This window comes from Centruroides vittatus, unplaced genomic scaffold (assembly GCF_030686945.1).
Source record: "Centruroides vittatus isolate TY-2023 unplaced genomic scaffold, ASM3068694v2 contig_743, whole genome shotgun sequence".
Taxonomy (NCBI): Eukaryota; Metazoa; Arthropoda; class Arachnida; order Scorpiones; family Buthidae; genus Centruroides; species Centruroides vittatus.
Genome location: NW_027122479.1, coordinates 496,962 through 520,724, shown reverse-complemented (window position 1 = coordinate 520,724; position 23,763 = coordinate 496,962). Strand labels below are relative to the sequence as shown.

Here is a 23,763-nt window from a genome sequence, read left to right as displayed (position 1 = left end):
GGCGGATTACCCAATAGGGCCCGGTCGTTTCCAGGGGCCTCGAACATTACATAGGAAAAAAATGACACGCCTGTAAAACTTTAGTAAACTTTTAGAAAATGTATATTATAAAAAGAAATTTTATTATTTAAAGCTTTTATTTTTTTATAATATTAAAAAAAACCACTTTTATTTAAAGGAACCCGTAACAAAATTGCGCCTAGGGCATGACGGGAACGTAATCCGCTACCGGATATAGGCCAACTCTACAATTAATTCGTAGATAAATATAAATTCCGAGTTCTCTTCGTAGGAAATAAACGAATATAAATTATTTAATTTCACCGTAATCTAAACAAAGAAGAGAGACAAATTTAAACGAAGAAAGAACAGCAGATAATGTTATAAAGCATTTTCGTGGAGAATTTAAAAAGAGAAGACAACAACGTATTAAGAGGAAAATGAAACGATTTAAAGAAAACTCGAAGAACAAACGGAGGAGGATAGTTGCTGCTTATTTCCCGTAAGCAAATGCGAAAGCGGCGCAACATCTCCCGGTACAGGTGGAAGTAGAAAGTAGATCGATTGAATCCCAAGATATATATATAGAGAGAAGGCAGAGTCACTTACCGGTTTGTCTTATTCGAACCGGACGGCGTACACCAAACTCACAATGAAAAGGTCTTTACGTGCACCGCAGGCGTTATCTCCAGCGGAAAGATGAAAGCTTGATCGGTTTGTCACTCGTCGCATTTCAGATATGGGCTGCAAGTACACAAAAACTGTAAATGCTAGTCTTAAGAAGAAAGAAGCCAGCAAAAAGAATTCTTCCTTATTAAAAGGCGAAAAACCCGACTTGACTAATCAACAAAAGGCTCTCGTACTCAATACTTGGAAGCTTTTAGTAGAAAATATATCTCGTGTTGGGGTCATCACATTCATGAGGTAAGCTTCGATTTCTCCTATCGATTTAAAGGACGGCTTCCTAAATGTATATTTTATAATATTCGTAAATGCAGAATGTCATTCGAAATATTAACTTTAAATAATTATTTAGCAGCCATTAATTCGTAATCCCAAATTATTAAGTATACCAAAATGTATTAAAAGCAATAATCATTTTAAAATTTAATTCGTTTATTATATATATGTAAACTTATATTTAATTTTTGAAAAGAATTATTAATCGAATATTGATCCGTCATCTTTTAAATATTATTATTATTATTATTAGAAATTATCGATTCGAAATTTACGAAAAACGCATTACTTAGCCCGTGTATAAAACGAAATTAAAAATATAGCGATTTAAATTTAATTTTGCCTTATTAGAATAAACAAAAAGTTAGTTTAATTAAAATGTATTTAATTTTAAAAAATTAATTTAATATATTTTATATAAACAAGAAAAGAAATAGAGGTGAGAAAAATTTCTATTAAATTGTTGTTCGAAATATTTTGTTAAATTTCATTTCAATTTAAAATTTTCAACGCGGTGTTAAGAGTTTTTATTATTAAATAAGAATTACAGTACTTTCTCTTTTAAACTTTCTTAAGGTAAACATAGCAAACGAGTGAAACTTATCAAAATATTTGATGTACCGTACGTAAATGTTTTCAAAAATACAATAGCTAACTACAAAATAACGATAAAATTGCGTGTATTCAATTATAATTATCTTCGATAAACTAGAAAGTTATATTTATTCTTCACCTGCCACTAAATTAGTGTGTATAGTGTTAATCTGTTAGTGGAATAAAACGCATTGTTTCCAAAACAGTTGTTGTCTAGGCGCTTTCCCGCTTGGAATAATGCCCTTAGGCATCGAATCACTAAGTAAATTCTACAGTAAGACAGATGTCAAATGCGAGAATGTCTGGATATCGACCCTCTCGACCAACTGACGTTTTGACCAAGGAAATATGACCGTATAGAAATTAAATCCCTATTTTAAACGCGATTACTACTAAATATGAAACGTTCAGTGTTCCAGTACACGCTTTGAGTTTTGTTCTTCTTCTGTTGTTGCGTACAAGAGGTAAAGAAATTAAAAGACAAAGAAAGAAAATCTTTGCGATATTTGTCTTTCCAATCGCTTCTGTATAAACTTTATCAACACGTTATTGATTTCTTTATTGAAAAGAGTTAAAATAACCAAGTGCGAGTTAAGTCAGCTATCAGATTTAATCACAACGGTGCTTCTTATTCTTTCGTGCCAAAAAAGAAAAAGAAACTACTGTTGTCTGTGTCTTATACAAATAAGAATAAGAAAAATACTCAGAAGATTATATTTTATGGATTTCTGAATATTATTTATCTAAAAGAAAGGTTTGATGGCTTTCTTTCAGATCTGTCGCGCACACACTTTCAAGTATGTGTACTGTACAGTTTTTGAAAAAGTAATTTTATTATAAGGAAAAACAATAGATTTTTCTGAAGATCTATTTTTGAAACAAGACAAAACAACGTAAATTTTTGTCTCATTTTTCAATGGTTTTGGTAATTTCTATGGCTGCGCGTGAATAACTTATTAATGAACTTATATCCGTCGCTCCTCTCTCTCCAGCATTTTTCATCAAAATAGACTAAATATCCGCAGTATTTTTATCATCGCTTAACGATTTCACCAGCTTTATTAACAAGTTTATTAATTATTGTATCGACGTTAGAGTTTGCGACGACGATACATTATTATTAAAATTTAAACCCGTATTACACTCTCCGTTACGTAGACACCATTAAAGATTTATTGAATTGCATCCATCATTCTTGCAAAATTCTTAATAAACCAAAATCTTATTAGCAAACTTTAGTCAAAGCACTTTAGTAGCGTGTTCGTCCAAGTATTATGACATTTACTTATTGGCAGAATGGTGTTAAAATGTAATTATCCGGCATCCTCGCCGAGTTTATCATACCGGAAGCAATTCAATTTCTTCTCTTTGTTTCTAAACTTTAACCCAAAATTGTAAAATACGAGATTACGTATTATTCATTATTATTTTTTCTAAAATATTAAAATAATCTTCCACAGATTAAAGTTAAAAATAATAATAAATAAATTTTATGGAGGATAAAATTACTTTGGTTTTGATCCTCGGCTGTTAAGAATAACGACTGTAGGTTATAAATCTTTGTCGTCGCCGAAATTTATAGAACGGATCACTCCTCGAAGTTTTGCACTCTTTCTCGGTAGATTGCCACGTCTTCGCGGATAAATTTTATCAATCCACCGCACTTAAATACGGCAACAAAGAAGAAAAGTCGTTTATTAAATCGAGCAAAAATAAAGAAATTATCCCCGCAAACGAAAACACTCGTAACGCTTGCCGCTTAGGAAATTTCGAAATAATTTTATGCCATTCGACGAAAAACGAAATAAAATATTTAAGTTAAAAAAGTTTTACTGGTTTTTTCGTCAGTGGATTTTGGTTCTTTCTTAGCAATTTACTGGCAACTGTTATTATTGAGCAATTCGATTTATCTATTGTCACGGATGTGCGAGAAGAGTTTTTCTCGTTTAATGACAGTAGCCGTTAGGTCGCTTCTTCTTTTATTGTATTGTCGCATCTCACCCTTCTTCCATAAAACGGATAACATAATTCTTTAAACAATACGACGAAAAGTTAAATTATCTATTTTAAACATCGAAATGGCGACACTCGATTAGATTTTATTCAATTTCTCTAACCCTTTACTCGAGTAATACGTTTGTATTTCTCCAAGCTCCGCTTACGCGCGCGCTTTGCTAATAAAATATATTATTTTAGCCGGCTTTAATTAAATTTACATTTAATTAATTTTATGAGGAAAAAAATGGAAGAGTAAATATTTTCTTTACTCAAAATTAAATTATTATTTCCTAAATTTTTAAGGAATCGATTTAAATATTTGTTGGAGTTTTTATATTATTAGATTTTATAATTTGACCGTTAGAGTAGCATTTAAAAATCACTCGAATACTCTTAAAAGTTAAAAGGAAAATTGAGGAAAATTAATTATAAAAATTTGACTAAAACTAACAATTTTCTGTCGCGTCGAGAAGATCCGAGTTAACAAAAGACTTTTACTTAAGTTTTTTACCCGACAGACGCATTAAAACAGAGAAAATCGTTTTGGACAAATAAATAAAAAGACGTAAAAAACGAAAAAAATCGATTTTGCAATTTTTATGCATTCGAACGAGACTCTAAATGCTCCGCAGGAAAAATCTATTTTCATTTTTAAACTTATTCTACATTTTCTTAGGGCTACTTTTCCGAAGCTACTTAAAGAGGAAATTTATTTCAAGAATCGAAATGCTATCAAATGTCGCTTATTACATAAACATCTTTAATATAATGCGTACAATCGGCAAAGAAAATAAAAAAGGCAAGGATTCGTTTACGTATTCTTTTTCACTTTTTCGGCCGATATTCCCCATTCTCGACTCGTCAAAATTAATAGCTTTTCCTACGGCTACAGAATCGTCCCACGTTAGACACGTAATTTTTTAAAACAAACACGAAAATATACATTTAAATATAAAGTAATAAAATGTAAGTAACGAAGCATCGGGTCTTAGTAATGACTTTTTAATGCCGTATATTCGTATATAAAGTAACAAAACTTCATTACGTAGATACAATATTCGATAGTTGTTCGTTCGTTTCTTTAGAAAAGAATCTACTCTTCCGTTTGACCACAAACCGAAATAAATCCTACGTCGCGTGCATAAAATTGAAAATTTTCGACAAAAATATTTATCAACCGGTAAGACGAATGCCGGAAAGTTATTTGAATAGGCGAATATAAATTTTGTTACGGTAGTAAAAATATTACTACCGTAAGAAATTAATATAAGAAAAAGGTAAGCGCGGATGTATTTGAAATTGTCTCGGTGCGCTAGTCGGGAAGAAGTGTAAAGTATTTTCTGATTCGTAACCGAGCGAATGTTCTAAAGTAAAAATTAAAATGCGTGTTTTTAGTCGATCCGTGTCGTATTTATGTCGACTACGGCGACGTAAACGTATATTAAGTTTTCATAACCCGAAGGAATAAAAATGAACCAGAACTACGTGTCCATCTTTCGTACGCTCCGAAGCGAAAATATTCTTCGATCCGTTTAGATTATCGTCGGGAGTATCTTTAAAATGCAATTTCCATTTAAGAAATAAGAAATTTTACCAAAAACATTTTCTTTACTTAATTCGATTCTTCGTTAATTATTTAAACCGAAAATAAATTAATAATATTACTCGAACGTCGGCGGTACGGCGACAAAGACCGATTGAGAATTTCGGAGTTAGGTCTTCGCGCGGCGCAATTAGCGTAGATTAACAGAAAGCTAATTAAATAGCCGATTACACCGTCGGAAGCGCGATACGAAACTCAAATCGGTGTTTAATAAAAGCCGTGTTACGACAATTGCGAAATTAAATAAGAATCGTTTATCGTCATTTATCTCATAACCAGTCTTATTTTAAAAGTTAAGTTCTCGATAAAAATCTACGAAATTCCAACGTATACTCGTGTTTTGTTGTAAAAATCTCTAATCCACAGGAATTTTTTCCCAATGCCGTAGTTAAACTTAAAGTTAGGCTAAAATATGTGTTAGAAAAGAAGACCCGTTACCCTCCTAAATTAGAAAATAACTTTAAATTCTTGGCGGAAATTGACGTATTCCAAAAGTCGGAGAGCGGCCATCCACCGACCCGACGAAACTCTTAAATTTACCGTGCCGCGAGTTACTACTTTACGTAAGCGGGCGGAGAACTAATTCCGTCACTTCGGGTTTTTCCCGTAACGAATGGCAGCGGCTCGGAGTTAACGTACGAGAAGAAAACAGATGTTAATTAACGAGGAAAAACTCTGGGGAAAATAAGAGACAAAGTAAATCGTTAATTAATAAAAAGTTTCTTTTTTATATTTTATCGCACGCCACACTTCCAGACGCAATTTCTTTTCTAACGTAAAAAGGCCAGCGCATAACTTAATTCCCCTTTCCTCCCATTACGGTTTCCAAAATTAATTTTATATTATATTTTTTATTTTTTTAAAAAGCTAAAGCCAACTTTTTTCTACCTCGGCAAAAATTACACCAGTGCAACGATTGATTTCATTACCGTAATGGCTTTAGCTCGGCAGCCCCGAGATATTTTTCTAGTTTACTGTTTAATAATAAAAGTAAAAATTTTAAATTTCCGGGAAGAATTTATGTAAACTGAAAACGAATAAAAGAGTCGGCGTTGTTTTAAAAGAAACGAGTAAGACGAAGACGGAACTGCCCGACATTTTCTTAAAACACTTTCGACCGACACTTTTTCGTAACTTCTTTTTCGGATTTCCACTTAAAAATAGTGAAAAGCCGACATTTATTCTCGTCAAGACGCTTAAAATTCTTTACTCCGCGTAATTATTTTCGGCAAAGAAGTGGGTAAAATGTTCAGAAATGTCTCCATTATAAATTATTTTATAATTTATTTTTTTAAAATACAACGTCGGGCGTGGCGTTTTTCTATATTTACATTTGCTTTATCGATACGCTTACGTTTATTAACGGTATTGGGCGGAACGTAAAAACTAAGAGCCACTCCGCTACCGAATGCGGCAAAAATAGCGAAATGCTAATAGCCTACAGTATTTATATAATTTATATTTTAAACGGAATAACTAAACCTATAACCTAAAACAGAAATTTGTGCTTCGAGTTTAAATAACGCGACAAAAGATAAGCGATAAAATATAATGAATAAATTCCGTATAAATGCCGAAACGTAACGATAAAATCGCCAGGTGACGGCTACCTTTTTAACGAAACGACTCGTATTACAATATTATTTTGTCTATCGAATTTTACATTAACGTACGCCGGCCGTGCGTCATTGATGTGGTTTTCCTTTCGAATTTAACGATCGCACCGTCGTCAAATAATAACCGCGTTTGGTACAATACTTTGTAGAGAATAGTGTCGAGTCTGCATTCGGTTTCCGGTCGCAACCCCGCAGTTTCACCGGAGACATTCGCCATTTCCGGTTATTTCGTCGCGATATTGCTTTGGTTTGCGATCCATTCGCCTCTCCTTTAACACTTTCGCGTACGAAAGAATATAAAAGGAATGAATACGCGGAGCCCGATCGATGTCGAGTCTAACCAATTAGAGTGGAGTGGGGCAATGTAAGCGGGGGTAAAAGTGAGCGGTGCGGATATAATTAGTTGTGTGAATGTCGGGTTGGCAACACGGGTTAGTTTACGAGACTTAATAACAACTCGCTTGACGGAAATAGTTTCGAAATCGTCGGGCAAGACTTCTTCTTCGTCTTTCCGATATAATATTTCGATTGTTTACATACTACATTTCATAATTATATATAAACCTAAGTAAATCATTCCTTAGATATTTCGATAAGCTCGTTTCTCGAGCGCGTTACGATGGACTAAACGTTTAGAATTGTTCTGGGTCTAGATGGCAGTATCCGTTTTTGAAAAAAATGATGTTGCGGGGCAAATGTTCGCGTGCAACCGTGGGGAAAAAGTGCGCGTACAAACTTTAACCCTAATTATGACAATGTTAATGAACTGGAGTATCGATTGTTTCAGAAATTATAGGGCTAAACCCGAAGAAAAATATGTACTCCGAAGATACCGGCAACGGTAAACCAGATGCTTGCACCGGGCGATTTTAGGCGTAGCGTAGCGAAGGACTTAGACATTACAGAGGCTGCTCTGCGACGGAGATTGAGAAAAGGGTTTGGCGTTGTGAAACTAGGACGGTTCGCAGCATAGCGAGAAGAATTAGCGGGCCGTCGTAAAGATATGAACGCGTCTTTCTACGGACTTAATTCAAAGACCTAAGATTACCTTTTGAGTACGCGGAAGCAGCCACAAAGCTCAACCATCAAACCGTTGCTTTTTTTAATGTGTTCGAGACTTATTATGCAGAAACGGGCAACCACTAGCTAATAATAATCCGGGAAGAGTCATCACGCAATTCCAGGTAGCAGAATTATTTGGCACCGCTTAATGTAGTTGTACTTCGGTGGACAAAGCTGTCGAAGCTCGTGTGGGATTGTGCCTATGGACTCTGGAGTGATGGATGAGCGGTGGCGTGCCGTGACATTTGATGATAGGGAAGCTGGTTTCTGTAAGAAGCCGACTTCCGGGGGCAATCAGTTAATTGCGCGTCAGTAATGGTCTAGGGTCCATTTCTTTCCAGGAGTTTCCCGAGTGACCGCGCAGTAGTCTACGAGACGCCAAGCAAAAGGTATGAGAGGATACTGGAAAGGAGAGGTGCTGTGTAGGGCCCCTATTCTGGAACGTTCTAGCGGACAGGGCGCTGCGACTAGTCCTTCCGGAAGACGTCCAGCTGCAGGCCTATGCGGACGATCTGTTGCTAGTAGTTGCAGGCTACAGTCGACGCGAAATGGAGGTTCGCGGCAACGAAGTAATAGAACGGCTCGTTCGCTGGGAAGAGCTGCATAGGCTGTCCTTCAGCCCTGAGAAATCGGAAGCCCTGACGGTGGCCCGGACTGGAGTGTTGGCTCGCCGACCAATATACCGGATCGGGGGCAACCCCATCCGAAGGGTGAATGAGTTAAAGTACCTCGGTGTTATCATCGACCACACACATGCTGGACGCCCATCTGAGGAGTGCTCGTGAAAGGAGAAACCTCACGATAGCGGCACTATCGAGACTAGCGAGACAGGACTACGGTCTTAGCGGAAAAGCGATTCGAGCCATCTATAAGATGAACGTAGAACGCGTTATCTGCTATGCCTGTGGTGTTTGGTGGAAAGACTCCACCAACGTCAAACAGAGCAGGACGCTGCTCACGATCCGCTGCCTTGCGGATCACGAAAGCGTACAAAACTCTGTCTACCGAGGCGGCCTTGGTCTTGGCCGGGCTGCTCCCGTTGCCTCCGGTAGTCAACCAAGAAACAGCCTTCTACAGGACAACGGTGGAAGGTATAGAGGCAAAGCATTGTGATCGGATGTACCCGATCAGACTTAGACGTCGGACAGATGTACTAAAGGCCCATCCGACCTACAGGATAGGACTAGACTGGGATGTCGGTGAACCGACAGGTATCGGCGTTAAAATATACACCGATGGCTCAAAAGACGGTAGCTTAGCAGGTGCCGCGTACTGCGTCTTTTCTGACGGAGTACGAGTGTACTGTCAGTCAGTCAGGCTGAACGAGGAGGCGTCCGTATTCCAAGCGGAACTGGTGGCCCTGGAGGGGGCGTCCCAGTGGATCCTACAACATCCGGGTCCAGAGCCGATCACGGTTTACTCAGATAGTCAGTCGTCGCTTTAGGCCTCGAGTGGCAGGTACCACAGGGACGAGTTGGTACGGGAGATCAGAGGTAGGGTACTGAGAGAGAGGCACAAACGACACGTTGCTTTGAAGTGGGTCCGAGGCCACATCGGGATCCCGGGCAACGAGCGTGCCGACCAACTGGCCAAGGCGGCGGCCAGGGACCCATTTGTAACGAGGACGGTGGAACCCTCGACTATATACATAAAAGTTACGGTTAATGTGAGCTTAGGTATAACAAAATGGCGGCACTTCCGGCCGCCATCTTGATTACGACTATCGGCGAAAATATTTATGCAAATTAGGTCTCGCGGATTATTAGACACTAAATCCCTATTTTAAATCTATTTTATGTAAAAAGGTAATAATTAAATTGAAAAAACAGATTTACTTACATTAAGATGCTTCTTTTCCCTTTTTCCGACGCTTGTTTTCTACAACAATTGATTCTGACGGACCGGTCCGATTTCGTTTCTTCTTAGTGGTTTTTTCGCTCTTTTTTGTAACATCACATTTCTTGCATGTTTCCTTTTTCGCTTTTTTCTTATTAGTACAAACGGGAGTGGCAGGAACAGTCTCCGGTTCTTTCCATTCGGGAATTCTGCCAGATCCCGGAAATATCTTTCTTAAATGTTGTAAGAATATATAAAACCTTTCGCCGGGTTTCTTACATGGCCAATCTAAAAACTTCTTGTACATAAACGCATACGTGTACGAATCGAATAGATCGTCGGTATAATGTTTCGGCAGATTTTTTATTACTTTTTAAATACCCCCAGAGTCTTTCAATGTTTTGGGTGTGATCACCAGTAGTTGAATTAACAAAATTTTCTGAATGGTTGACTGTTCTATGTTCAATACCGATTCCGTGCAGATCGTCTATATGCGTATAGCCTTTCCACTCGTCGGTCAGGACTGTACTCCCTGAGTTAACAAATTTAGAAATTGATGGAAAGTGTAATAGGTCTTTTAGATCTACTCGTATAAAGCTCAGTAGACGCACTGGGCAAGGTACTTCTTGTAGAGAAGGGGAACCCGCTGTCCGATGATAATAATACTAATAATAATAATGAGCAATGTAAGAGATATAATAAGTGCAGAACAGGCTGCACAATAAAAGTTATGCCAAAGTTAGAGAGTTGGACCTAAGAGAACGGATGGGAGCCCGAAAGAAGTCCTCGGTGGTCCAACTAAAAGCGTCCAGTTTACCCATCGGGTATCAGGCTATGACTAGGGATTGCAATCCAGCAGTGTTTTCAATCCAGCTGGATTTTGCTGGACCGACATCATTCCAGTTGGATCCAGCGCGGATCCAGCATGAATGTATTTTTGGTGCAATAAAGTGTTATCTATCAATCTATCTACCCAGCAATTTATGTTGTTTTTTTAAAGAAATAGAACATTTTTTATAAAATACTTAAGAAGCTTTTATTATTTAGACTGGTCACTATAAATCAGTAAAACTTCTTACACATTTAGGGAGTAAACTTAACTTTGGTTCGGTTTAACACCTGAGATAGAGATAATTAACTTAAAATGTTTACTTAGATTATAATTATAATGTAATCTTTAAGTTAAATAGTAGCAAAGGCAATACTACTAATTAATTTATATTAATATATTATAATAATGTAAGGACGTATAATCAGTGGCTAAGTGACTATCAGTCTTACCAGTTTTTTATATAGGCTCTACATATCAGTCTGTAGTTATTTATAAGTAATTTAATTATTAGTGTTAGTAAAGTAGTAAGTAATTAGTAGTAGTCTAGTAGTTAGTTATTATTATCACAATCACGAATCACATACATTCATATCATCATAATTATATCTAAGATACTGATAGTCATTAATTTAATGAACTATTTAACTAACTAGGTAGTCTCAGTTTCTCACTAATTTTTACAATAAAATTGCCTTGTTTAGCCTATAACCACTTATAGAATAAAAGTTAAAAACTCTTACTTAATAGAATTAGAGTAGAAGTTATAAAATATTAGTCTTGTCTCGAATAAAGTATTTTAAAGGATTAAACAAAATTAAATCAATCACTTCTGTTATTTTTTTGACTTTTCTGGAAGTAAGATCTCAAGAAACAAATGGCATTGATGGTTTCTCCCAACCTACTTCTTAATGAATTGCATATATATCCCGCTGAGGAGAAGGCCCTTTCTGCCTCTACGCTAGTTGGTTTCGGGGTCGTCAAATAATCGTAAATCGTTCCGTCACGCGATTCGTTGACGTCACAACCGACCGTAAATTAGAATTATGCACCAGGACTAAGAGAAGAGTTACTTCTTTTATTTAGCGCAAAGACACTTCATTTAGCGAGAGCGGAAAGTCAACTGGCAATTAGATCGGCAGAGGTAAAAGGGCGGGCGGCGCAGTATAGACAGGGAGTGTAGCACGTACCGCACTAAACGGCAACGTCACTCTCGCTGCCGAGCGATAGCGCACGTAGCAAAGCGGCAACGCCGACAACGTATATTTTTGCAGCACTATTTAAAAAGTTAATTGAATATTTGAGGATCCGCAGCGCTGAATCCAGCACCTGGTGCTGGATCCAGCAGGCCGAAGAATGCGCTGGATCCAGCTGGATTGCTGGATGAAGAATCCAGCAATTACAAGCTACGACCCATGATTAAGGCATAGTCTCTTTAACCCTGTGATGCCAGGAGGCGGGGCAGAGCAGAGTTAGCTTTATGAGGTAGGGTGCATTCCTACGCGCGTGGTTGCGAAAGAGACAAAGACGACAAGTATCTGACAAAATCGTTTATTTTAACATAAAATAAACATACACTATGTACAAAATAGTTTGCTTTAGGACAATCGGCCGCTCGGACGTCCCGGGCGTCGATGCGGTTCTTCGACCGTCGATCGAAGGTGGCCCCGGGACAGTGGCGTCGACGAGTCCGTAAGGCACGGGGAGACTTCGTCCGTTGGCGTCGGAGACACGGTCTAAGTCCGAAGTGGCACGGGTTACAGCTTGGCACAATAGACGAGTAACTTCTTTTTGCTCGTCGACACACGGCGTTTTGGTTATTCGGAACGTTAACCGAGTGCCGGGTGTCCTCGATTGTCGGGGATTATATCAATCTCCGTTCTTTCTTTCGTCCATTTTGATCGGTCGTTCTCCTTCAATCACGCTTCCCGAGTGGTCGGTCCCCGGTTACTAAGCGTAACGAGACTCTTACCCGGAGCGCGAGAAAAGTCAAAATCGAAGGCGAATTCGATCTTCCACCGATCGTAGGGGTTTAATGTTGAATATATAGGAGTAGGTTTTACTCTTATTTTTATAGCTGAATATGCAAATATTATTTTGATGACCACTTCCTTCCGCGATTTACGGTTTCTGCCCGGCAGTTTGATATAAACGATGGGTATCCAACTACAAACTTTTACCTATGTTTTTTGTAAACTAATAAATTTTTCTCTAAATTAACCGTTTTCTCGCGTCTTTCGTGACGGGTCAGACCCGTCCGGAACACGACATTTCCATAAAAGTTTTAAACAGATACTGGAAATGACAAAAACAAACAATTTATGTTAGTTCTAAAATACAAATAATACATACATAACACAAATTGATACGATACAATCAATGATATAAAAACTTGCGTTTTTTTGAATTTTTCCAAAACCAGCTCTATTCGGCGATTTTTTTCGCCAAGTCGTTAATTACTTTATTATAAAAGTCGCCGGTCGTCGACTCCATCGACGTATTTAAAAGCTCTTTTTCTATCGAAAGCAACGCTAGCGACCACGATTTTTCCTCCGAGTGAGTGAGTGTTCCTGGCCAACATATGAATTTGTTTCGTGCTCGAAAAACTCGACAGACCCACCGGTAGATGGTACCGTAAAAATTAATGATATTAAATCATATAATTCTTTTAGTAGGCCTACATCTTTGTTCGGATCGTCATTAATTATAATACTTTTTACGTCTAAGAGTTACTGGTCGATATAGTCCGGAGGCGAATATAAATATTGCGATTCGCTACGTAATTTAGATAAATCAAAAAATTTCCCACAAAATTTACTTAATTTAAAGAATTGAAACAAGCTTGAAAAAATTGTTTTTCGTAATATTAAAATTATTAATACCTAAAAGTGATAAAAATTTTAAAGATTTTATGTCTGTAATCTGTCAATATAATTATAATTAAAAATATTATAACTAAATATAACTTTGCAAAGAAACGTACGTAAAAATAACATCGAATACTCTTTACTTTTTAAATCTTAAACAATTCACGTAGTCAGACAGCTATCCCTGCCAGTGGCTAAGGGATAGAATCGTTGGAAGCGTTATACCATATTTTGGTGCGTAGCTTCCACCGGCTAAACCGGGTGAAGTTGGTGCTCCGTAAAGCGCGTGCGCAAATGCCTATAATTTGGCTCCTTTACACCATTAGGTTATTTTCGCCGTAGAAACTGACCCGGTTTCGACAATACGGCGCCTCCGTTCCGCCACTGATATTCGAATATACAAAAGCAATCTTGTCGTTTTTTTCACACGTAGTATAGAAATTTGTAATAAGACACATAATGCGATTATAATAAAATATTAATTTTAATTAATTCAAAGTACGTTAAAATATGAAAATAATCGCCCAATATGAATTTATATTTTAGAAAATACGAGGGAAGCGGTGGAAGCGCCGCTTCCGATGACGGCACGCCACTGCAGATGAGGATTCTCCATTTTGCGCAGTAATAGATACGCACGCTGATAAAGAAATACAAATATCTGCAGTAGCAGAGAGAGAGAGAGATCGATAAAGAAGCCCCATCGCCCGAAGAAATAGATGCAGTTCCATCTACTTCTGGACCCAATGATTTCAATCAGTCTTCCCTTGGAAATGCTTCCAAAAAGAAAAGAAAACGATCCAAAGTTGGTCTTTTAAGATATTGTAGTCGAAAGCAAAAGATACATTTCTCGACCACTTACCCTCGGCAGTAACGTAAACCACATAAAACACCTTATTTTGCCAAGAAAAACGTTTAATAATCACAAATGTTTTCGGCTCGTTCTACGAGCCATCCTCGAGCGTTAAATTACATTCTATCGTTAAAATATAGCATCCTAACGGAATTTCGAATATAATAAATTTATAATAAATAGGAATAAAAGAAGACCAAACAAGTTTTTAAAAAGTGAACGATGAAACATTAAATATAATTATAATAAATGTGTTAATATATATCGAGAAGCCAAAAATGAGAATGTAATATTGCTTCCTTCGTCCCAAGGTCAATCTATAAATTCGTGTTTTAATTTTTTCTCTTCCACGTATTTCCGAGATGATAGTGATCCTTCGGCGGTCCTAGCGTACAGACACCCGTCCATTATCCCGCTTCTGTATATTTCTAACTTTTCCGCACACCAGGCTAACCGCGGCCAATGCCTCCATTTTACAATTGAGCGCCACGGTGGACAACACCGTGCAACACTGTTCTTTTTTGATATTGTATTTATGTTCTTTAAGGCCTTCTCGAAGATTTCTTTCTGTGACTTCGATGTATTCTTTTTTGATTCCCAATTGTTCGTTTTGATACGGAAATCTAGACTCCCGCTCGTGCTTCTTTTCTGTTATTTCTTTGTCATTTCTAAGAAAAAAGCGCCCACCATTTACAGACTTCTCGGCTTATCACGAACCGGTTAACGTAGTAAATGGGTTTATTATTTAAAATGTTTCGTACAGTACGTCCTCTCGGATTCGGCCGGTTTTTCTTAAATCCAGTGATCGAACGGGATACTCGATGGTTAAAAGCGCCGAACCCAGACCGGAAACGATAATTTAGGTCTGGAAGAAGCGACTGCAAAAACTTTATCCCGTCTTCGATATTTTTGAACGGCGGTGAAGTCCGTTCTATCGGTATTTAAGGAATTGGTTGGCCCTCCCCCAATAAAACGAAAATAATATTAAGACGAAGAAACCTGCCGGCCCGCAGATTCTCGGGTAGTCGGTCTTAGGATCGTAGCGGCCTCTCAGGTAACCGGCTACTCTATTAAACGCTTTCGCTTTCTACGATATTATCATTTTATTAATTTTTAAACATGAAATTAGCCTTCAACTTCAATAGTAATAATAGTTAAACCCATTCATTTTAAAAAATCCAATAACAATTCGTACCTTCTAAATGTTGTAATTCACAATTTTGTTATTTTTCTATACGATGTAATAATTTTGGTCGATAACAAAACCAACAAAACGGTGTGCTTAATTAATTTGAAAATCATGTCTACGTAAGGGAGGTACCGGTATGTATCATTTTCTGTTAATAGACTATAAGTAGAAGATATAGCTAATCGACTTTAGCTGTTATTAAACTAAGTATCTCATTCGTCCGTTTCTATTATTAAATAAATTATCAAAATGTCAGTTATAATTACCGGTATGTACTGTACTTTAATTTTACCAAATTTCGAAATGCTCAATATATGTTTTAATTACGAATAATAGTTTATTATAATTGTAAAAAGAATATTCTTAAAATCGAGACGTCGCCACGCATTACACGACGGCGTGAATTAAACCAAATTATACAATCATTCGATTTAATTATTATCAGATATTATGTTTAAATACAGAAAGTTCTCCAAGATAAAGATTATATAAGCTTTATTTGGTCATTTAAATTCGAAACGGACCTTTTATCTGTCAGTGTTGCCACCTTTTCAAAATTGCTGACCCGGACATTATAAAATTAGGATGTTATATTTAGAAATAAAAAATTAGGTTTTTTTTATTGTGAGTAGAAAATAAATATTTCTTTTATTAGAAGGTAAACATGTACTGTACATGATATATTATTAAAGTAACACAATAATCACATGTGGCATATCAAAAAGTAATTAATAACTGTCCGATGTCGATATTAACTGCAAAAAATAATACATGAAAGTAAGAATATTTTGTTTCATCATAATTTCACAATTTCTACGAAAACCGGACAAATTAATAATTAAACCGGACCATGAATTTAAAAACCGGCCTGGTGGCAATACTATTATCTGTTATGGACCGTTGAACCATTCTAGTGTTACAAAAGTTAAAATCAATATCATTAGTATTAATAATATTTTCTACTTGTAGCATATTAACAGAAAACACGCTCTTACCTTATATACTCGAAAACTTATTTGTTTATGATTCATAGAAAGAAAAACGAAGGATTTATATCTAATCAAATATCGTCTGAGCATCATCCTAATCGAGCCAACTCTCCGAATGAATGGTTCTGCCCAAAGTCTATAGACGCAAGGTCGGGACACCGACGTGGAGCCGTCATATTGGGTCCGTAGTTCCGAGGTCACGGTGTTATGTACTGTACAGTACAGTATGTGCAGTAGACTGCACGTTCCTTCGAGTTCGAGCCACGAAATTCCTTTTATAATTTCAAATAGAGTATCTTTTCATTTAGAGGTTACTCTGGCATATAATTAAAGGCTTTAACTAAATATGCTTCAAAATAAAAAAAAACTTTGTCAATGGTTGGCTTAATAAAGTACCAGGGTAAATTTCTTTAGTTTTGAAATGCAAAAATTAGAGAAGAAATTTGGAGATATTTCTTAAAATAAGAATATATTTAATTTTCTATATTCACACGCATTTTTGCATTATACAAACTGCAAACAAGAACTCAGAGTAAGCAATTTTATAAATTGAAATTAGATGAAAAGAAAAGCATTTTGACAAATACCAGTAATAAAGTTGCATTGTGATGATAGAAGCGTCATTTTGATGTCACCGGTAGCAGCGTGATAAGTCTCTGTTATCTCCACTGTAGTATTTGAGATATTAGTTTCGAGAATTTTCGAGACAAGAAGCTCTTTTATGATAGATACATTCTCACAAACTTTATATATTATGGAAAGTAAACCTGGAAAAGTGTTTGCGAGAGATAATAAGAAGGTTCCTAAATGAGGGCAGTTATACATATAAACTGAATTTAGTTATCTTTATAGAGAATTAAATAAGTATATCTATAAAAATTTATTAACAGTAGACAATACCAACAAATATAAATATTAACTTCAACTTTATTTACTGTTCATTTTGTAATAAAATGATTATTAAGCAACATATTATTTAATAGAATGTGCAATTTGTTACATTACTAATTTAAATGACTGAAAGTTTTAATTTCAATTAGTGTATTTTATTTTAAATTTTAAAGTTACCTTTTCAGTCCACAAACAACATATAACATTTCTGCTGTTTACTAAATCTTTATTCTAATGTTTCTGTTATTCTGTTTAATAAGTTACATAATTAAAGGCTTTAACGGTCAGAAAACAAACGTTACCACAAACAGTCTATAGACTAGTACTGATCCGAGAACCGTTTCGATGTAATTTAAACAAGGTTAATGATGCATACTGCAAACATTTTATAATAAGTGTTTTAAATATTAAAGCAGTTTATATACTGGATTTTCATCTAACAACATGAAATATTTAAGAAAAATCTCTATTACTAACCCGATACTGTATTTTCCAATTTCACTTAAACTGTTACCTCAGAAAATGCATGTTCACACTGAAAGACAGTACACGCGGGAAATAGCATTATTTGTATGAAAATATGAAGTTATAAAAGGAATAATAATTATAAAATATGCCCTAAATTTCATTTGAATTTTTCTTATTGAATATATTCGAGCAATTTCTGTTTTCCTTCAGCAGGGACTGATATCCCGGCTGAAGGAAAACATCAACTAGAAGAGGATAATAATTTTCTCTGGTCTTATAAGCAAGTAATAATAAACGTTTTAATAATATCATATCATTTATTAAAACATTTATTATTATATTACAAATCTCACACAGCAGAAAACTTCACAATAATGATTAAACTATTATTATTATTTATTAAATATAAATAAGACGTTTTTGAATAATAATTAATTAGTGAATATTTCTTATGATAATATCATGTAGTTCCTGTAATAAATATATTTTTTAATGTCCTAAAACATTTGTTAAAAACTTCTAAAATGTTAGGAGCGTGTTGTTTCTTAATGTACAGTACATTATCAAACAATAAAATATCACCTTGGGACAAAAATCTTTAAGGCAGAATTTCTTCAATTATTCACGATAACGTTTTATTATTATTTAATTCTAATAAATCTGGTTCTTCTGTATGTAGTCATTAACGAACCATTACTTATATTAACTGTTAAATCATCACTCTCCCGGAACTGTCAGCGGGGGATATTGGAACAATCTTACACCTTTGGCTGTCGAATTTTTACAATTGGATGCTGAACGTCAAACCATTTTAAAAATATATAGATATAACAAGAAATCCAACTAATTGAGATCGAAAGAAACAAACAACCATATTCGCACTAGAACCACCGTACACACTTCGAAAGACTCAATATGACGACTTCCGCAATGCATGACGGTATTGTGTCCAGACCTTGTGTTTATGGATCTTGGTTCTGCCTGTTGCCTGTGAGGGCACTTTTCGAGATCGGCTATCTGGTCCTTAATCTGTGGGCTGGTGCACTTTTGGAGGGGTCCAAATCTTTATCGTGGCTTTAACGGATATAAAATATAACGTGAACGAATTTAAGAGGCCGTTGCCGCCCAATGCCGTACTCAATACTCCCGTCAGATTTTAAAATCGTATTGATTGTAGGTAAAACGGTGGGTGAGTGACCCGCCAAATTTTGCAATTTTCCCGTTTACATGGCATTAGTAACACTTAAATAGGGGTCAGACTCCCTTAGAAAGTCCTCCCGAGAGGAAGGTCCCGCCTGTCGCCTTGCCGTATACAAATACAACGAACCGAAGAATACGGTGTATAACTCGACCGAATGCCGATATTTCGGAGATAGATTTTTAGGATCAAAATAAGCTTAAAATCCTTTCTACAGGTTTTCAAAATCCGCTGAAGTTCCTCATTCCTTCAAAGTTGGCATCGGAAACCCATTTTAAATCTAAAGACAAACCCGCCGTTCGTTTTCCGCTTCCGTGTCACCCACGCCTACAAATCCCAGTTTTATTTTAAAGTGGAGAATTGTTTTACCCAATATGGTAGCCGGTGTGCGTCAGTTGTCGTTTCCCCCTACACAATTCTTCGTCAGCAGGTTTTGAAAATGATTCCGTTTAATTTGTAAAAGTTAAACGCCATTCCAAGTAAATTTACACCGAAAATCTGGCGTTTCGACTTTTTATTTCTTTTTTACCGTAAAACGAATCGACCATACGAAATGTTACAGCCAATAAAGCTCGCTTTACCTGTGTCACAACAGGACCCATTTCCGCCCCTCGACCAAAACATAAACAATAATCCGGAACCGGTTGTCTAACTTTCCCGGCAAAGAAACTTAAATTGTGCGGCGCCTTGTGCGACGATATTTACGAAAGCTTAATTTTGAGTCAAGTTATATATATATATATATATAAAAGCGCTGTAAATGCCAATAAGCGAGAAAATTTTCGTAAAGTCCGACCTCACTCCAGATACTAATGAGGCGAGATTATTTCCTTTATTTTTGCCGGGCTGATATCTAAACGCATAGGATAGGCATTAACTTAAAATTCGTTTTGTATTTTTATACAATTTTCATAAATGCGAAAAAGACAGCCAATCGGGTAACGGGAATGGGGGTCAACGTCGGCCGGACCAATCAAATGTCCGTACGCTAAAACTTCGGTAAAGCCAAACTCCGGGCCGGGTTAATCTGCGAGATTAGCGTTAATGCACGGCCATTATCGGCGGGTAAATGGAATTTGCGATCGTCCGCGCCCACACCGGAGGATGCGTCACACACCTAATTGCGTGACGTCGACGTGGCGTTTACCGGCCCAGGCGGATGGAGCGCGCGCTTTCCGTCTTAATTAGCATCAAAAACCGTTTTGACATTTGATAATTGACCAGGCGAAAACGTCCTTTTCCCTTTCTACCGTTTTCTCACAAATTTCTGTAAAAATCGAAGATGGGAAAATAAACGAAAAGTGCATTTATCACCCAATTTATCCCATTATCAAAGACGGAGATTATTATTTACTAATTACCACAAATTTTCGCACGATTAATTCGGATGTATTCTCGGCTATCGTCTCTTAAATTAATACGTTTACGATTAAAACTTTGCCAATTAATTCGGTAAAAATGTGAAACCCACGTAATTATAATCTACCGGTATTAAGCTAAATTAATTTTAAGATGGAATTAAAGGCCATTTTTCCTGGTTAATATTATAGCAAAATTTAACGCTTAACACTTTTATTAATTGGTAAAAGTGGTGTTACCGGGCGGAAAGCGTTAAATATTATTAAAAGACCCAATTTTGGAAACCGCCGATTGGATTTGCCACATCAAACGTATTTTATTAAGGGTACGGGAACAAATACTATCACCTGGAAAAGATTACGGGATTAATGCCTTAACGACGACGGCAATCTCGACAAAATGCCCGTTAAGCGTTACGTTTAGGTAATTACCACACCGTACTGTACTGTACCTACCGTAGTCGTCGGATACGAGAATGCCATTTGTAATTTTACGTAGCTTATACGGGAAAGAAAAAGCAAATTCAGCCACGGTCGACGCTAACTTTCGAATATATGTTATTAAATAATACTAAAATGTAATAACAATCTACCAAGAATTCATTTTAACCGGCTAACACGCGCACGGTGGGTAAATTAACCGCATACCACGGGTATATTTAAAATTTATCTGCATTCGACTTTCCTCGTAATCGGTTTCCACTTTGATTTTCCGAGCGCGAAAGGCAGGTTTTTCATCCATACTTTCCGAAGTTAATTAATTAATTTATTTATTTAATTTATACGTTACGCCTATTTATCCGACATTCCAAACCGGGTTTTGTTACTTTAATTACTTACTACTTTGGATGGCTTAATTAATATCCCCGATTCAAACTTTCTCTTAAACACCAATGACTAAATACCGTAAATAGGCTTAAACATTTTAAATCAAACGGTAAAATAAATTTGGAAATTTAAAAAACTGTCTTTCGTATTGTCACGCGCCTTATTCGGAAGGCGAAAAATATTGAAACATTTTACGTATTTACGTAAACGGCCGTGCCGTTCGTAGGTGGAAAAATCACTGGGAAACAACTTATCGATTTACCGGCGGAGACTTTGAAAAAGTTTGGAAGCTTCGGTGGTGGACGGTTCTAACGAAGCGCTTTTGTTTTCAGTTTGTTCGAAACTCACCCCGACGTGCAAGAAGTGTTCATGCCCTTCCGAGACTTGACTCGCGAGGAGTTGAGCAGAAGCACGGAGCTCCGCGCTCACGCCCTGAGAGTGATGGGATTCGTACAGAAGATCGTGGCTCGCCTGGATGAACCGGAAAAGGCCGAACAGTTGCTCGGCGACCTGGGAAAGAAGCACGTCATGTACGGTGCCAAACCCGATTACGTCGACGTAAGAATACATTTGCCTTCGTTCCCTATTCGATGTAGCGGTAGTACTTAAGATTTTATATTATTTAATCGTTATAATTATTATACCAAAGAAACCGCCAGTTTAATTAAACCACTCTCAAATATCCTTTGGCTTATCGAGTAATAATAATTCTTAGCGGCGAGTTTGGTAAATTAGCCAAATCAATCTCCATACGTTCGTTTAGAAATATCCGCGTTTATCGGAATCCGGTGACAATTACGGTTTGGATAAAGCGGGCGTAAAATTTTATACGGAAAATATTTTCGTTGTATTCTCGGGCAATAGGAACTAACGCTTCTAACCGGGAGTGAAAATACACCTAAAAATTCACCGACGAAATCCGTAGAACAAACGTAAAGGGTATTTGGGGTCGGTCCCCGCTTTTTAGCACAAAGACTCCGCCGCTCCGAATTCGACCCTTCTAATTCGACGACCGTAATGGCCGTATTACGCCACTATCGTATTTAACAAAATTCTACCGGGTGAAAGGAATACGTTCGCAATTATTATTTAGACCCAGCGTAAAACGTCCTTAATTTAAAGAATAATTTTTCAAGTTTAATACATTAAAAGAGACGTATATTTAATTTTCAGCTGATCGGCCCTCAATTCGTTTACGCAGTTAAACCGTCTTTGGAAGACCATTGGACGAACGAAATCGAGGAAGCTTGGCTTCAATTATTTCGTTTCATCGCCTATTGCATGAAAGAATCCATGACGGAATGTTCTCGTCCGGCTCAACAATAAGGCGCTTGCAGAATCGGAAAAAGTCGTCCTCTATTCGAGTCCGTTGACCGCCTACTCGAAACAATTTTCGTTTTTAGCGGTTATGTCGTCACGTGTTCGTCGCGTAATTCGTGGTGTAAGCCGTCGTACGTTTTCGGTTAATAATACGGTTATCGATTCCGTTTATCGAAATGCGTTAAAACTTCACCGAGCCGACGGCCGAAAACGGCGAGTGCAGCGGTGCCAGTTATTTATGTTAAACGCGCCGTGTAATATTTTTACCCGTAAAAAACGAATTGCGTGGTGGAATTTCTTTATTCTAGTTACGTGTGTGTGAAAAGCGTAATAAAATTATTTTTCAATCGCATCCGTTTCTTTGTCGTCGGGAAGGTGTTAAAAGCAGTTTTACCCGAGACAAAATTCACCGGAGAAAAGGTCAAAGGTAAAAGCAGACGTAGCTAGCGGGGCGGAGAATGGCTTTTCGGCCTTCACTTTTTATGGATTATTATAGGAATCTCGAAGTCGTGAAAAAATGCGATAATAGCAAAAAACGAGAGAGAGACGTGGCATAAACGTCGAAAACGAAACTTCCGTAGAATAAAGGTAATGCCGGATCAAAATACACATTTTTTTATTATCCAAATAAAACAATGCACGCATTTTTCAATTCTCTGTATTAAAAGACGAAAAGGCAATTCAATTCTTTAATTTATATAATTATCGAACGGTTAAGATGCCGAGAATTAGAATAGTGCGGAAGAATTAATAATCGAGCCTCTTTTGTTATCGGGAAGAAGGAAGATGGTCAATAAAAATACAATAGCGTATTTAATTTTACGGAAAGGACGAAATAAACTTCTTACATTCGTTGGTTCATTTATTGGTCCGTTACTAATGAAGTGAATTAAACATAATTTATCTCGCGGCCGATTAGTCACGCTTACGTCCAAATGCCATAAACAATATTAGTTGTATATAAAAATAATTACGGTTATTTCTTCCCACTCCGTTAAGTCCACGCTTTCGTACAGCCGAATTACGAAATTTATATATATACAGTGGTGATACTCAGCGGGTTCGCGCAGGTTCGCCCGAACGCGTTGTTAAAATTTTCAGTTTTCCGAACCTTGTTAAACACGGAACATTTCTCAGTGGTTTTGTTTTTTTTGAAATATATTAAAATATACGTATTATACTCTGTAATACTACTAAACTAGAGCCTTATACCCCGTTCGCACCGAGCATTTCAATCTAGATTGTGAGCGAGGTCGGGGACCGTGTCTCGGCGCGATCTCTCTCGACCGTTTCGATCTCGACCG

General features: G+C 36.8%; 1 protein-coding gene across 1 annotated transcript; it reads left to right on the top strand.

Moving 5' to 3' along the window:
• Window positions 1-448: 448 nt before the first annotated feature.
• On the top strand, window positions 449-22,811 carry LOC136981092 (neuroglobin-like). The gene is made up of 3 exons (XM_067277355.1): window positions 449-924; window positions 21,472-21,697; window positions 22,313-22,811. Exons 1-3 carry the CDS (start codon window positions 740-742, stop codon window positions 22,463-22,465), a joined length of 564 nt encoding a protein of 187 aa, XP_067133456.1. The 5' UTR covers window positions 449-739; the 3' UTR covers window positions 22,466-22,811.
• Window positions 22,812-23,763: the final 952 nt, after the last annotated feature.